The 16841-nt window shown below is 57.3% G+C and overlaps 1 protein-coding gene across 1 annotated transcript in view; it reads left to right on the forward strand.

Annotated features, from left to right (window-relative positions):
• The first annotated feature begins 45 nt into the window (after positions 1-45).
• NCS1 (neuronal calcium sensor 1) overlaps positions 46-16841 on the forward strand; it is a 65339-nt gene continuing 48543 nt past the window's right edge. Inside the window, exon 1 of the mRNA XM_008005931.3 lies at positions 46-369. Coding sequence (XP_008004122.1) covers positions 306-369 — 64 coding nt within the window. The 5' untranslated portion in view covers positions 46-305. The remainder of the gene's footprint in view (positions 370-16841) is intronic.

Here is a 16841-nt window from a genome sequence, read left to right on the forward strand (position 1 = left end):
GGCGGCGGCGGGCGGGAGGCAGCAGCGAGCATGTGCCGCGGAGCCCAGTAACCAGGGACGACCGCGGCCACACCGCGCCGGCGCCGGCGCCCAGCCCAGGCAGCCCCGCGCCGCGGCGCCTGGACCGCCCGGGCCTGCCCAGCGGCCGCCCCACGCCCCGAGCGCCCCGGCGCCGACAGCCGCGCAGCGCAGCGCGGGCGCCGCAGACAAAGGCGCGGCCCCGGCCCGGCCCGCCCGGCCCAGCCGCTCCCGCTGGGCGCCCCAACCGGGTCCGGCCCGGGGGGCGGGGGCCGCGGCCGCTGAGGATGGGGAAATCCAACAGCAAGTTGAAGCCCGAAGTTGTGGAGGAGCTGACCAGGAAGACCTACTGTGAGTGCTCCCGGTCCCTGGCCCGTGCCCCGCGCCTCCCGGTCACCCCCAGGCCCGCCGCCCCCGCCCCCCGGACCCGCGCGCTACCCGCTCCGCGCCGCCGCCTCCGCTCCGTCCTCCCCGCCCGGCCTCCGCCGTGGGCCCCTCGGAGGCTCCCGGGCCGCGCCCATGCCCCCCGCCCGGCCCCATTGTTCTGGCACCCCCAGCCCGGGGAGTGCGCGCCGGTCGGCGTGCGCGGCGCCACCCCCAGGTCCGGAGGGGCAACCCCAGCCTCCTGGCGGCCCCCTCTCCGCAGAGCTGTCCCAACAGGCAGGGGCTGTTGCGAGGGCGGGGTGGTGGTCCCGGGAGGGGGCGCCCGGCTGCGCGGAGCCGACTTGCACTAGTGCGCGGGGCTGGTGATTCATGCATCACGATGCCGCCGCCGCTGCTGCTGCGAGATTGGCCTGTCGCCCCCTCCCTGGCCCCGTTCGTGTGTGGGGGGTGGCGAGACTTGGCACAGCGCTTGTCGCGCGGTGACGGCGGCGAAGGGTCCCCGGCACCCTGTGGGTTGCAGCACTTACAGGCTGGATTCTCCCTGGCCCCATCTCTGTCTGCCAGACCGGGAAATGGGTTTCTACAGCCCGGGCGATCTGGGCCGTGGGTGATCATTAGCTGTCTCGGGCTGCCCGGAGGAGGAGGGCCTGTCCTTTCTGGACGTCTCCAGATCAGTCTCAGTGTGTCTCCCTCCACTTGCCCAACTTCACAACTCTGCAGTCCCCTTGCAGCCCCAATTTCTCCATACCAGGCTTCCCCCTTCCCTGCAGCATCTCCGGAGGTGCCCTGGCATACCAGGGGTTAATGGCAATGGGTCCAGACCACCCAGGGGATGCTGAGAGGGAAGGCTTCCGCATCGGGGCCTGGAAGGACCTCTGCCTGGGTGTTTGACTTGGAAGGGGACAGTGGCTCTGGGCTTGGGTTGGAATTCAGAACCCATCCCCGGGCAGCTGCGTGGGCCCAGGCCCTCTGCACCACCCCTGGGGGCAGCAGCTTGACCGCCAGCCCCATGTGTTGATGGAGGCTGGGGAGGCAGCTCCTGGTGGTGCATTGCACAACCTCTGCTCCCCGCTTCCCCCCAACTCCATCGGTCTTCTGGGCACGTTTGCAGGTCTGTCCAAGCCCACGCTTCAGCTCCATGCCCCTCACCCCTCGTGCTTGGAACAAAGGGGGCTTTCCAGAACGGGTGCTAGTCTGCTGCGAGGTGCTGGCCCTTCTGTGGAATTCTGCAGCATGGAGCTCACATCCCAGGAGCTGCTACCTGGATGGGGTGAAGCCCCTGGGCACAAGGGCTGCTGTCACCCTCTCTCCAAGGTGGGCAGGTGGGTGGCCCATTCCAGTCTGGCTGCTGTTTTGTGAGATTCGCTGGGGCCTCCTTCAAGCTAAGTCCAGATGTGGCCCACAACCGCCAGCCGGTGGACTTCCTGGGTCCCTGTGCCGGGGGAGAGCGAGGACACAGTGGGCTTCATCGGGAGTGGTGGGCATGGGCTGCATGGGATGCCTCCATCGTGGTGGGACAGGGGAGTGAAGCCAGGTTTCCTGCTCATGGAGCATGTCACTTGCCAAACTCTTGGCATCGTTAGCACCTCGACTCTGTCACAACTGCTCTACCAGGCTGGGTGCTGCTGCGATCTCTATTTACAGATGGGGAAACTAAGGCTCAGAGGGGCAAAGTGGCATTCCCATGATCCCACAGCTAGTGACCAGGCAGTGCCAAGACTCAAATTCCAGTCTGTCCTGCTCCAAGGCTAGTGAGAGACCTCAGAGCTCATGCCAAGAGCTCTTCTGGGCCAGGCACAGTGGCTCACGCCACTTTGGGAGGCCGAGGCAGGTGGACCAGCCTGAACAACAAGGAGAAACCCCTGAGTCTACTAAAAATACATAATTAGCTGGGCATGGTGGCGCATGTCTGTAATCCCAACTACTCGGGAGGCTGAGGCAGGAGAATCGCTTGAACCCGGGAGGCGGAGGTTGTGGTGAGGCGAGACTGCTCCAAGAGGGAAACTCCATCTCCAAAAAAAAAAAAAAAAAAAAAAAAAAAAAAAAAAAAAAAAAAAAGCTCTTCTGGATGTGTCTTTTTCTGGCTTTTGTTAGAAGCCCATGATGGTGGATTCTAAATGAGAAGGGCCTGGGGCCTGGGGTGATCATTCTGTCCGGCCCCCTCCTCTGGGCAGATCTGTCAACTTTGAGAGAAGTTGAGTCAACAAAGCTTTGTTATGGAACTGGCCCTTGTGGTGCTGGGCTGGGCTATTTTTAAAGGCCTTCGGAGACGTGGAACAGTTTTGGGCAGGGAGAGAGTTGGCCTGGGGACTTTTCCTCTGTAGAAGCCCTTATTAGGGGTGGGCTGTTGGAGGTGGCGGTGGGTTCGTTGGCCTCCGGTCTGCCTCCTGCGCTGACGTCAGCTCCCTAGTGCAGGCCCTTGTGTGTGGAGCTCACAGCTGTGTTCTCCCCGTGTGTTGGGCTTTAGTAGGTCCACAGAATGAAAAGTCTCCCAACACAGCAAGCAGAGAAAGCCTCCAGCCTGTTCTCTGGCCCCAGATGGGCTTCCTTCTAATGGGGAGTGGAGCCATCTGCTCTTTGTTCTGGGGGATTCTGTGTATGAGGTCAAGAGAAACACCCCAGGAAGGACTCTCAAATGTCAGAATTTCCTGGTTGATTAATAAACATGAAGGTACCTGGGCTGTCCTCCCAGATTTCTGATTCTTTGGGTCTGGCTGGGGCCCAGGAATTTGCATCCTTGATGCGTGTTTGTGTTGCAAACTGTGGTCCTGGGGAGCCCCGATTGAAGACCACAGTTCTGGTGTATGCTGGGGGTCCTAGCCCACCTCGCCACAGTGCCGGGGGGGCCTAGAGGGGAGCCGTGGGTCCACGTCCGAGTTGGTGCTCAGCAGTGTCCTTGGTGGGCGTCTCTGACTCTGTCTGTGGTGGTCTGTGTGTGTGAGGAAGCAGGAGTGTCTAAAGGCCCCAGCAGTGTGGCCCTCACTGGACACACTGGGATTCCACCTGGCTCAAATCCGAACCCAAACCCTAACCCAATCCTCAGCCTTCCACCAGCAATAGGTTAGGGAGAGGTGGATGGGGTCACCCTGCAACCAAGACAGACAGCGGCAGTCAGCATTGCGGGCGGCCCACTTTCTCTGAGGTCTGGCCCACTCTCTTCCGACCTGCTGGTGAGGCTGTTGGCATCCCTGTGTGTCCTGGCTGTGGGATGGGCCGGTCCCCTCACCTACCTGAGCCTCAGTTTCCTCATCTGCAAAATAGGTGTGCTCATGGTACCTGAACTGAGAGGATGTGAGAAGTCAACGGGGTCATGTGCAGCGTGGGACCTGATAGGTGGCGTGGGGTATGTGGTCAGTAAATGCCAGTAAATGCCAGTGATCGTATTAATGCTTATTTGTTGTTGTTGTTGTTTTGGAGACAGGGTCTGGCTGTGTTGACCTGACTGGAGTGCAATGGTGCAATCATGGCTCACTTAAACCTTGACCTCCTGGGCCCAAGCAATCCTCCTGCCTCAGTCTCCCCAGTAGCTGGGACCACGGCCATGCAATACCACACCTGGCTAATTAAAAAATTTTTTTTTTGTAGAGTTAGGGTCTTGCCCTGTTGCCTGGGCTGGCTCAAACTCTTGGCCTCAAGCAATCCTCCTGCCTTGGCCAGCCAAAGTTCTGAGATCACAGGCCTGAGCCTCCGCACCCGGCCTTAATATGTATCATTTTGACCGTACAATACAGCTTCCTCTTGAACTGGGCTTACGTGTATTTTGTGGGCAAATTTCTTCTCTCCACAGAGGAATCTTCCTACGACCCTGTTCTTTGTGCCTGGCACGCAGAAGATGACATCTAGGACTGCTGTGCCCGAATCCCAGCAGGGGCCTGCTCTTATGTGTAGCAGCCTCCCCAGCCCCACTTGTGAATTGTGAAGCCGCCCTGGCCTGTTGATTTAGTGCTCACTGTGTGCCAGGCGTGGAGGCAGAGGAGTGGACGAGATACATAGAATCCCTGGCCTCAGGAGGAAAGCAGCTGGGTTATCTGAAAACTCGGGCATGGGCGTGCAAGCCATTTGTGGTGGTCTGAGCTGCATCCCTTTAAAGACTTCTGAGGCCACTGCAGGCCCAAGCCAGCCAGGCCCAAGAGACAGAACCTCTACCCTACCCCCCTTCCTTCTCCTTCTCCCTATGATGTTTGCCGGCACTTCCCAGGGACCCTCGGTCTGGGACTCAGGGGTGGCCAGCTCCTCCCTGTTCCTCTTGGTCAGCCTAGGCTCTGCCTTGACCTTGCCTGTTAACCTTGACTCTCTTCTGTCTTTTCCCTGGTGCCCAGAATGGTGCCGGGCACACAGGAGCTTGTGGAGGGCAGGAGCCCGCGGCTGATGCCTCTTGACCGCGAGCAGAGGATGGGTCCCTGGCTCCAGGTTGGGGTCAGCAGTTGGGCTCTTGGGTGTCTCTGGCTGTGGACTGTCCTGGGGCCCGTGAGGGTCCCTTCCTCTAGGGTGAGGAATATTCTCTGATCATCACCCCCCACCCGACTCTGCTCAACTAGGGTAGGGCAAGCCGCTGCCTTCGGGAGGCAGTCACTGGAGCCCGTCTTGGGACAGAGCTGGGAGTTGTGTGATGGCTGTGTGGGGATACAGAGGGCCCACAGCCAGGCACAGGGTGAGCCACAAGGAGAGAAAAGGACCGACACAAGGGCTTCTGCAGTCCCTGTACATCCCGTGTGCATGGGCGTGAACCAAGGAGGCCTTTCCTTTCTCTGACAGTTGAGCAGAGCAGCAGCAGGAAAGACTGAGGTGGACTCTCAGCATCGGGATGGGCATCTGGGCAAGAACTATCACCTGTGTTATTAGGAGAGGACTCGATCCCCTGGGGTGCGGGGCTGGGTCCTCCCTCGGGCTTGGTGACCTTGGGGAAGTCCCTTGGCCTCTCTGAGCACCAGTTTGCTCATCCGTCAGACCCGCCTACCAACTCCATGGGTCTAAACAGAAGCTTTGCAGTCCAGGGAGCGGGCCATAAAGACGAAGGGGTTGTTTGGCGGGAGAGTCCCTGGAAGGGAAAGAGAGCTCGGGGCGAGTGCCGCGGTTCTGGCACCTTCCTCGGGCAAACCTCCTCTCACAGGCTTTACTTTCACCCTCTGGAAAATGGGTGGTTTTGGAAGGCCTCACCGCTGGGGAGGATTCGGGGCATATATGAAGGATTTAACCTGGTGCCTGGTTCTGAGGGGAACCTTTATTTATATTTTTATTTTTATAGAGATGGGGTCTCACTATGTTGGCCAGGCTAGTCTCGAACTCCTGGCCTCAAGCGATCTCCTCCCATCTCTGCCTCCCGAAATGCTGGGATTACAGGCATGAGCTGCTGCGCCCAGCCATGAGGGGAACCTTTTAAAGCTCTCCTGACAGCAGCTGGTCCTGGGGGTGCAAGTCTTCCGCATCCAGGGCAGGACGGCCAAGGGGGCCTGTGGCTGCCCCCTTGTACAGAGAGGGAAGGGGCAGCTGGTGAATGGCAGGGACTCACCCAGGCCCCAGCGCCCAGCCTCCTCCTCACAGCCTCTTTTCACCCTTTCTGCCTCCTTAGGCTCCAGGTTAAATGGGACCCAGCTTCTCCCTTCCCTACATCACCCCGCAGGGTTCTTCCGTCTCCCCGTGTCAGGGGAAAGCCCTTTCCCCCGGCAGAGGCCTTGGGATCGGACCCAGCTCCTGCCGCTCCCTAGGCCTGTCTTGAGCCCCTTTGGGGCAAGGCATGGGCAGTGGGGGACTGTCCTGTCGAGTGGGCCGGGTCTGTGTCACCCTCTGGGAGGCCACAGGAAGGAATTTGGACATTATCCCAGATCCGTAGGGAGCCGTGGAAGGGAGGTGATGGAGACACATTAGATTTGAGTTTAGAAAGATTGTTGTTGGCTGTAGTCCACAGAATGGACTGGCGGGGAAGAGGGGTGGTAATGAGACCGAAGGTGATCATGGTGATGAACTGGGGTATCGGTGGGGATGACTTGAAAGACAGATTCCAGATATATTTAGGAGGAAGACTCAGTAGGACTTGGTCCCCTCCCCTCCCCTCCCCTGCTCTCCCCTCCCCTCCCCTGCTCTCCCCTCCCTTCCCCTGCTCTCCCCTCCCCTCCCTTCCCTTCCCCTGCTCTCCCCTCCCCTCCCTTCCCCTGCTCTCCCCTCCCCTCCCTTCCCCTGCTCTCCCCTCCCCTCCCTTTCTCTGCTCTCCCCTCCCCTCCCTTCCCCTGCTCTCCCCTCCTCTCCCCTGCTCTCCCCTCCCCTCCCCTCCTCTTTTTTTTGAGAGAGAGTCTTACTCTGTCACCCAGGCTGGAATGCAATGGCCCGATCTCGGCTCACTGCAACTTCCGCCTCCCGGGTTCAAGCAATTCTCCTGTATCAGCCTCCCAAGTAGTTGGGATTACAGGCACCCGCCACCACCCCCAGCTAATTTTTGTATTTTTAGTAGAGACGGGGTTTCACCATATTGGTCAGGCTGGTCTCAAACTCCTGACCTCAGGTGATCCACCCGCCTTGGTCTCTCAAAGTGCTGGGATTTACAGGCGTGAGCCACTGTCCCTGACCTCATAGTTTTCATTACCTTGTAAATTTGGGATTATCTACTAAAAAGTAGATAACTTTCTGACTTAAAAAACCTGACAGTTCTGAATGTTTGCCCGTGTCATGAACTATGCTTTTAGAGCATGATTTTTTTTTCACGGTGTATCATATGAACAGAACATATTTTATTTAATCCCCGTGTCATTGGACAGTTAGGTTCCTCCTCCCATATTAAAAATGCTGTGATGAACATCTTTGCACTAAATCTTTGTATGAATATCTTTGTACCAAATCTTTGCATGAATGTCTTTGCACTAAATCTTTGCACTTATCTTTACTTGAAGATAAATAACCCAGAATGGGGTTATGGAGTTAAAAGGCTGGGGAAGTTTTGAAAGGCTTTTGATTAAAAATTGCTGAATTGCTCTCCAGAAAGGCTGTTCCAATTTACATTTTCAGCAAAAGTAGATGAGAGAGTGCCTATTTCTCTGCATTCTTGCCAGCACTGGGTATTACTGTTTTCCTATATCTTGCCAATTTTATGGGGAGGAAAAGAGGTGGCTCACTGTCTCAATGTTTATTTCTTTGATTACTATGAAATATAATCCTAGAATCTTTCAGCTGGAGGAGACTCATGGGGCCAAGTAGTTCAATGCCCTCATTTTACGAGTAGGCAAATTAAGTGCCAGAAAGGTGAAGTGTTTTCCCCAAGGTCACACAGCAAATATGTGGCAGGAACCGATTTGTTCCTGTCAGGGCACCTCCCACTGTGCCAAGGTGGGTTGGCTGTTGGGGTTTAGAATAGGGATGTCTTGCCTTCTTTCTATTTATTTATTTATTTATTTACTTATCTATTTATTGAGATGGAATCTCACTTCTGTTACCCAGGCTGGAGTACAGTGGTGCGATCTCGGCTCACTGCAACCGCCACCTCCTGGGTTCAAGCTGTTCTGCCTCAGCCTCCTGAGTAGCTGGTATTACAACATGCACCACCACACACAGCTAATTTTTGTATTTTTAGTAGAGACAGGGTTTTGCCATTTTGGCCAGGTTGGTCTCAAACTCCGGGCCTCAAGTGGTCCACCCACCTTGGACTCCCAAAGTGCTGGGATTACAGGCCTGAGCCACCACGCCTGGTCTAGGGATGTCTTGACTTCTTCATTGAAGTCTTCTGCTGGGGTTCATCTTGCCCCAAATATCTCTAGCACTCTGGTAAGAAAATAAAAACCCAATATAAATAAAAAAGCACATCGTCATTATCGTCATAACAAGATGAATCAATTTTCACATTCCGTGTGTGATCTGTTTTCCAGGGCAGAGAGTGTCAGAGATTACCTTGCAGCGTTTCTAGGTAACTTGAGATTGGGGTCATATTCTGACCGAGGGCAGAACAGCAGGTGCTGAGGGCTTGAAGGTCAGTTCTGTTTCCTGGCTGGGCGATCCTGGCCAGCTCCTTACGTCTCTGAGCTCTGAGGTCCCTTGTACATGAGACAGGGATGGACGCACAGGGATCTGCACATAGTAAGTGCTCAGTAAATGCTCTCCCAGGAAGGAGGCTGCTGGACCGGCCGTGTCAGGGACAGCTGTTCTTGGCCACTCCGTTGGGCAGTCACACAGTGAGCTGTCACAGGCTCTTGGCTGAATTGGGAGTGAGTGGCAAACGTGGAGGGCCTCTGTGGTGGTCCGGCTGGATTGTTCTGTATCCAGCTCCTGGCTTGGTGACTTGGGGAGGGAGAGGTGGTTGTGGCAGACTGACTTTGAGGCTCCTGTGCGCCCAGGGGCTCACAGGATGGACAGCAGCCTGCCTGGGCTTCAGTCCCAGGACCATCATGGCCTGGACAGTGGCTTTGGAGTCACTAGTTCCCTCTGGGACTCAGTTTCCCTTTCTGTACAATGTTCAAATTGCCAGATAGTGAGACCCAGTGGGGAAGGTATGTCAGGGCCCCAGGGATGGAGTGTGCTTGGGCTCTGGTGTTCAAGACCCAGGCCCATGGATCTTCTCAGCCTCAGGCATGGCTCTTAGTCTCTCGATGCCTTAGTTTTCTTATCTGGGAGTTGGGGATGGGGGACTTCTACTACGGAGAGCTGTGTGTGGGGTTAGGAATAACAGACATTGAACTTGGTGGCTCATCTCGGCACTCCCTTTGCTCATGGTGGTGGTGGAAGATCTGCGGGCCACAGCGCGGGACGGTCAGGGGCTGTCGCTATGGTGAGAATCTGGTATTAGGCACGTTCTGTGTGACCCAGGCCCGTCCTTGGTGTTCATGTGTGCTCCTCACCAACTCCACCCAGGAGCCCTGTGGGGTTCCCGTTTTGCAGATGAGGAAATAGAGGCTCAGGGTGGACAAGAGCTGGCTCATGGTCCCACGGCTGGAGAGTGGTGCCATTGGGGTCTGACCCCCGTCCCCTCTCAGCCTGGAGTCCTCACACGGAAGCCCTGGGCCGCGGTGAGGGGCCCCTGCTTGGTGGAGGTGCCAGGGAGCCGCCACGGGGGTGTGCAGGTGAGCGTGAGCAGGCCTGGGTGCCTGGTGTGGGTGTTGCAGGCAGGGCGGGTGCTGCAGGGCACGTGGGCAAGTCCCAATTCACGTGGGCACGCTCCGAGCGTGAGTGACGGGGTCATGGCGTGTGTCAGGAGTGGGTGAGCCGGGCACGCCTGTGCGCACGCGTGTGGTGGTGTGTGAGGGCAGTGCTGTACCGGTTGTAAATGTAGGTGTGCCTGGAGGTGGGGGGCGCTGGGGAGGGAGGCACAGACAGGCCGGGAGCTGCACCAAAGGCTGGGTGCTCAGCTGCCAGGTCTGGGACCAGGTGATAAGCTGCCACTCCCTGAGGTAGTGGGGGAGTATTGTGGTTGGGGGGAGATGACAGCAATGACAACCACCGTTTACCCAATGGGCACTCGGGGCCAGAAGTGCTGAGTGCTGCCCTCTCACCAAAGCCCTGGGAGTAAGGACTCTTATACCCATTTTACAGATGAAGAAAGGGAGCCCCAGGCAAGTTCAGGGACACGCCCAACTCCCCCCAGCCAGCCAGTGGATAGCCAGTCGGGGTTCAGGCTTAGATCTTTATGTTGCCAGAGCCACGCCCTTCCCACCAGGCGCCCGCCTCCCGCCGTCTCTGTGAGTCTCAAAACCTTAGAGTTCCCTGCCAAGGGGAGGGAGCGCCCCGTCCCTGGGAGCATCCAAGCCGCTGCTGGAGCATCAGACACTGGCCAGGCATCCCGGACTCCTGGGCTGGGTGTGACGTTTGTGGTGGATGGGATCCTTCCCACTGGTTCCAGAGGTTCTGCCTCCTGCGGGGGATTTGGAGCAGCCTCGGCCTTGGCATCCTCAGGAAGGAGGCAGAGCTGAGGCCTTGTGGAAAGGCAGCAGGAGGAGAGGTGCTGATAGGAGTGTGTGGTGCAGCTGTGCCCTGGCCTCAAAGTCTTCCTCAGCCTCCACGCATCCTAGTGGAGGTTCAGGTGCTGACCATGTGTGGGCGGCTGGGCTGGTCTCAACGGTGATCCTCCCACCCTGGGAACTCAGGAGCAACGTACCCCCATCTTACGGCGCTGGCACCACCCCTGCTCCTGGGAAGCCTTGTCCCGGACAAGGTGGTGAGGACCGAGTGCCCCTGGCTGTCCTGCCCTGCCCTGTGCCTGGCTCAACCCAGGTGCCTTCGGAGGTATCTGTCCGACAGAGAGAGACCAAGTCCTCACGGATGCAGTGTGGGCTTGGGGGCATGGTGGCCAAGGGGACCCCTGTGACTTGTAGCTCCTTGAGGTCGGGGCCACATCTTGTGGTCTTTGGTGTCCATGGGGTGTGTGGCCCAGGGTGTCCTCGCCTCTGCAGAAGTTGGGATCTTCCCGAAGAGTTTTTCCCTACAGTGCTGTGGTTTGCTCTCCCTGGTGACCAAGACAGGACCTGCCTGTGCTCCTGACCTGCAGTCTATTGGGGAAGGGGGACAGCCAGGGAGTTGAGAGTCGGGTCCTGGTTCCAGCCTGGCTTGATGTGGCCTCTGGCTGCCCCTCTCAGGGCCGCAGTCTCCCCATCTGTTCCACTCTCTGTGAGATGTGATGTCACCATTTCTCAGTTCCAGGTGCCCTGACCATGCGACCGGGGGGGAGGAACTCCTTGCCCAGGAGGGGGTGCAGGGCAGCTGCTGGCTTTGGCACTTCTGAGCCACCGAGGGGGCCCCAGGAAGCTGGTGAGGCGTCCAGGCCACTGTGCTCTGAATTCCCTGGCAGGGGAGCAGGGGGAGGGCGGGAGGAATGTGGCTTTGAGGAATGTTTAACCCAAGGCAGAAATAGCACACTCTGCCTTTTGATTTCAGGCTGGAGTTTTCAGCAGGGAAGTGGGTTCAGCGTGCCTTTCTCTCTCCCCAGCTGTGGGGCCATGGCCACCCTGGCTCCCCCACAGCCCTGGCCTTTGGGGATGGAAAGTGCCTGCCTGCCTGTCTGCCTGCCTTCCTTCCTTCCTTCCTTCCTTCCTTCCTTCCTTCCTTCCTTCCTTCCTTCCTTCCTTCCTTTTTCTTTCTTTTCTTTCTTTCTCTCTCTCTTTTCCTTCCTTCCTTTTCTTTTCTCCTTTCCTTTTCTTTTTACCTTCCTTCTTCTTCGTCTTTTTTTTTTTTTTTTTGAGACAGAGTCTTGCTCTGTCGCCCAGGCTGGAGTGCAGTGGCTCAATCTTGGCTCACTGCAAGCTCCGCCTCCCGGGTTCACGCCATTCTCCTGCCTCAGCCTCCTGAGTAGCTGGGACTACAGGCGCCCGCCACCACGCCTGGCTAATTTTTTTTGTATTTTTTAGTAGAGACAGGGTTTCACCGTGTTAGCCAGGATGGTCTCCTGACCTCGTGATCCTCCCGCCTCAGCCTCCCAAAGTGCTAGAATTACAGGTGTGAGCCACCATGCCCGGCCTCTTTTCTTTTCTTTCTTCTGCTATGGGAAACAGAAAGAGCCCTAGACCTGGAACCAAACAGAGTTGGGTTCAAATCTTTCGATCTCCACTTCTAGCCCTGTGACCACTTCCTTCCCTGAATCTCTGCAGAATTGGGAGAGGGATGCTGAGCCAAGATGGCTTTTCTGGTGGTCTGGTGTCCGGAGCTCCTCTCAGGGAATCCGCGGGCCTGGATTTGAATCCCATCTCCTCTACTCGTTAGCTCTGGGACCTTGGTCCGGCCTTTCCCACCGAGCCCTCAGACTTCATCTGTGAAATGGGCAGATGCTTCCCAGGATTATGGGTGGGATTCATGTGAAAACATTGGTGACAGGGCCTGGCACGGCACATCCCAGGCTTTGAATCCCTCCTGATGCGTCCCAGTGCCTTCGCCTATAAAACAGGAAGACAATGCCTTTGCCAGGTTGGATAAGGGAGCCATGCAGGGTGCTGGGGCAGCCCAGAGGCACCTTTTCTTTCTTTTTCTTTTTTTATTTTGAGACAGAGTCTCACTCTGTCACCCAGGCTGGAATGCAATGGTGAGATCTCAGCTCACTACAACCTCTGCCTCCCAGGTTCAAGCAATTCTCTTGCCTCAGTCTCCCGAGTAGCTGGGATTCCAGGCGCCCGCCACCACACCCGGCTGATTTTTTTTTTTGTATTTCAGTAGAGACAGGGTTTCACCATGTTGGCCAGGGTGGTCTTGATCTCCTGACCTTGATCCGCCTGCCTCGGCCTCCTAAAGTGCTGGGATTACAGGCGTGAGCCACCGCACCTGGCCATCCCAGAGGCAGGCACCTTTTCATCGGACCCAGCCCTCTGCCTCCTCCCACTGGCCATGGGTGGGACCCATCCTTGTCCACACTCCTAGCAAAGCCTAAGGTTACTTCCAGGGGAGGTGTCCCTGGGCCCGGCCTCCTCCTCAGTCCTGGCGGTGAGGACATGCTTCACCGTCCCCCTTGATTCAGCTGGGAACCGTGAGGACCGACTGCATCTTATTGTATGACTGCATCTCATTGCGTGGTTGCCGGAGTAGCCCCCGCTCCTAGAACGGAGCCTGCGCATATTGTTGGAATGAATGAGAAAACAAGTACAGAAAGGAGAAAAAGCCAATGAATGAAGTTCCTTCTGATCCATCTTGGGCTTTGCTTTCTGTTTCTGTCCAGCCCCCTCCTACCTCCTGGGCTGGGGGAGGGGGGTTTTCCTTCGCAGCTAGGGGATCCTGAGAAGTGGGGTGTGGGGAGGCTGGGCCCCAGCTGGCCAGAGAAGACCCCAGACCCCTCTCACCTGCTGGGCTTGGGGAGTTGAGGAGGGGTCCAAGCCGCCAGCCAGCCAGCAAGGCCCCTCCTCCCGGCCCTGCTCCTGCCTCTTTGTAGGAACCGAAAGATTCCTGTTCAAAGGCAGAAGCTGGGGCTATTTTTGGCACTGTGGGGGAAAGAGTGAATGCTTTCCTTCTGTTCAAAAATATATGGTGTGTGTGCTGGGCACAGGAGGAGCTCCAGAGCTCAAAGCCTGCACTGGCCGGGTTTCTGCCCCTCAGCCGGTGGTCCCACCGCCCCCTGCGCGCCCAGCAGCCCACACGGCCTTGCCGGGCGTTATTGTCTTCAGGCTTCCTGTGATGAGGCCTTTGCTGCGCCAGAGCAGAACATGATCTCAATTAAAACAAAGAGCAGCTGTCAGAATCGCTGAGCGGAGCCTGCCTAGGTGCCCCAGCTATGATTCCCCAGCTCCGGTGCTGTGGAGCTGGGGACGGCCTTGAGAAGAGATCTAGGTGCCTCTCAGGGAAGGAGGCCCAGCCAGCAGGGAGCAGAGGGGAGGCCCTGGGTCCCTTGGGGGGTGTGTCTGGCCAAAGCGGTTCCTGGGCCACCTTGCCAGCCCTCACTCCTTGATTCAGAGAGTGTTTATGGAGCAGCTGCCTTGTGTTAGGCCCTGTGGATGCTGGGGACACAGGGCAGGCTGGCTGGCTGGATTTCTGGCCCTGCTGGCATTCACAGTTTGGCAGGGAGGCAGATGTCAGGCCAGGATAAGCGTCAAGACAGGGCTTTGCACAATGGACTGGGAATCTCCCTGGTCTGGGGTACATCTGGGAGGGCTTCCTGGAGGAGGTAATATTGTAGTTGAGACCCAGGGCTAGGGTTGCCAGACATACTAAAAAATGATTTCCTGTTTATCTGATATGTGAACTTAACAGGGTATCTGTGTTTTTGTTTGTTGAATTTGACAGTACTGCTTTAGGGAGATGAGAAGTTTGCAGGGAGGGTTTTTGTGGGGGACAATGAGAGTGCTTCAGGCAGCAGGAACAGCGTGTTCCAGGTCAGTCCTCACCTTCCAGGGCTCCCCAACCCCCAGCCCAGGAAGGGGTGGAGGACACAGAGCTGTTCTCCATCACAGCTCAGGCAGAAGCCAAATTGGTCACAGAAACCACACGGTCACACCTAATGTCACGGCCAGTAGAGCAGGGAGCCCTCTGGATGGAAACTCTGAGAGGGTCCCAAGGAGCTGTCAAGGTTTGGCAACTCTGGGAACGTGAAATTGCACGGTGACTGCAGCATAGAGGGCCTGAGGCCGTGACGCGCTGATGGCAAGAGTGCCCTGATGGCGGGAGGGCCCGTGCTATGCTCAGCCTGGCTCCAAGCATGAGGGGCACTCAAGCGATTGGGCAGCTCAGAGATGAGCTTTTGTGGCTAGAAGCAGATCTGTGGAAGTCCCTTGGCCTCTCCAAGCTGCGGTTTCCTGGTTGTGGAGGGGAGTTGCTGGTGGCCCCTGCTTTAGGAGGTACCTGGAGAGGCGGAGTAGGGGGGCAGGCAGTGGGTTGGGCCCTCGGAGCTGTTGGCTGACCCAGCAGGGCAGGGGCTCCACAGGAGGGGTGTCTCAGAAGGAAGGGGAGCAATGTGAGGCCACATGGAACACCCAAGAGACGAGAGGCCTTGTCCAGGGATGCACCGGCAGGCATCCCAGTCAAGGTCACGGTCCGGCCTCCAGCGAGCTCTGGCCAGGCTGATGGGTCCACGTCTGCGCCTCTCTGTGCCCCATCGCCGCCATCCTCCTGCTCTCTGAGCACCGTGACAAGGACCCTGATGAGTCACTCTGTGCCTCCTCCAGGAGGGCAGGTCAGGGCCGAGCCTCCGCCCTCCGCTCTTAAAGGGCCAGAGCTGGAGTCAGGGCTGCTGTCTGCTGCTGGCTGGGGCTGCCTGGGCTCCAGCAGCAGCCCTCGCCAACCCTCCCGGCCATTCGCCCTGGAACGCATGCCCTAGAACCTCCCATGGTCCCTGCAGGAGCCGCTCTGCCCCAGCGCAGCTCAGGGGCCAGACCTCGGTGGTGTTCCAGGAGCAGATCCACAGCATTCTGGGAGGGGAGGTGCGGCGGTCGCCGACACGCTGGTTCCACCCCTGTGTGCCGCCGCCGCCCAGTCTCTGTGTCCCTGCCATCCCTGCCACTGCGGTCTCCATCTCTCCCTGTGTGGGGGGCTTGCACCTTCCCTGGGGTCTCTCTTCACCTCTCACCTCTGTTCCATCTTGGGAGCCTCTCAGTGCTTCCATCCAGAGGCTCCCTGCTCTACTGGCTGTGACATTAGGTGTGACCATGTGGCTTCTGTGACCAATTTGGCTTCTGCCTGACATGTGATGGAGACCACCTGTGTGTCTCCCACCCCTTCCTGGGGCTGGGGTGGGGAGCCCTGGAGGGCTAGGACTGAAGCAGGAATGTGGGGACTGGGATCGGGGAGGCAGATGCTACATGATCCTAAGTGGGGGGACGGGGGGTGGTGGCCTGCTCGGCTTCTTGCAGGCCCTGCCCCTGCGGGGTGCCCCTGTTATTGGCCCTGGCCATCTGGCCTTGTCTTTGGGTGCTGTGACACCTGTATTTATGATAGTGGCAATTGTTAACATTTTGGGATACTTGCTGTGTTCTCTCCTCCTGGACCACACCACGCTGCCTCTGGATAAGGCTTTGTTCTAGTGCGATGTGGCTTCTTGTGGTTCCTGAACTCACCAGGCTCTGGATGGCCTCTGAGCCTTGGACCTGCAGCCTCTCCTGGAAAGGGCTGCTTCTTCCTCTTTGCCTGGCTAAGGCCTACACACCAGCCCTTTCCTCAGGGAGCACGCCTGACCCCCTAGGCTAGCTTGGGTTCCTGCTTCACATTTTCATTAACCCTGAACTGTCCTTTTTTTTTTTTTTTTTTTTTTTTGAGACGGAGTTTTGCTCTTGTTGCCCCGACTGGAGTGCAATGGCTTGATCTCAGCTCACTGCAACCTCTGTCCCCCGGGTTCAAGTGATTCTCCTGCCTCAGCCCCCTGAGTAGCTGGAATTACAGGCATGCACCACCATGCCCTAATTTTGTATTTTTAGTAGAGACGGGGTTTCTCCATGTTGGTCAGGCTGGTCTCGAACTCCCAACCTCAGGTGATTCGCCCGCCTTCTTGGCCTCCCAAAGTGCTGGGATTACAGGGGTGAGCCACTGTACCTGGCCTCTTTCCTTTTTTTTTTTTTTTTTTTGAGACAGGGTCTCGCTTTGTCGCCCAGGCTGGAGCATGGTGGTGCAATCTTGGCTCACTGCAACCTCCACTTCCTGGGTTCAAGTGATCCTCCTGCCTCAGCCTCCCAAGTAGCTGGGATTACAGGCGCCCACCACCATGCCTGGCTTATTTTTGTATTTGTAATAGACACAGGGTTTTGCCATGTTGACCAGGCTGGTCTCAAACTCCTGACCTCTGGTGATCCACCCTTCTTGGTCTCCCGAAGTGCTGGCATTACAGGCATGATGAGCCACTGGGCCTAGCTGAGCTTTCCTTTCTTATTATGACAGATAGACAGCTGTGTGGGTGTGTGCTAACAGGGTGTGTCTCCCCTGTTGTATCAGGGACTCAGAGGACAGGAACCTGTGTCTAGGTCATTGCTGTGTTCCTGGAGCCTGGCTCAGGTTCTGACCCATTGAGAATGCTCAGAAATTAATTGCTGGATGAAGGAAGGGGTGAAAATCCTGTTTGTTCCTTTAAC

This window comes from Chlorocebus sabaeus, chromosome 12 (assembly GCF_047675955.1).
Source record: "Chlorocebus sabaeus isolate Y175 chromosome 12, mChlSab1.0.hap1, whole genome shotgun sequence".
In the NCBI taxonomy this organism is placed as follows: Eukaryota; Metazoa; Chordata; class Mammalia; order Primates; family Cercopithecidae; genus Chlorocebus; species Chlorocebus sabaeus.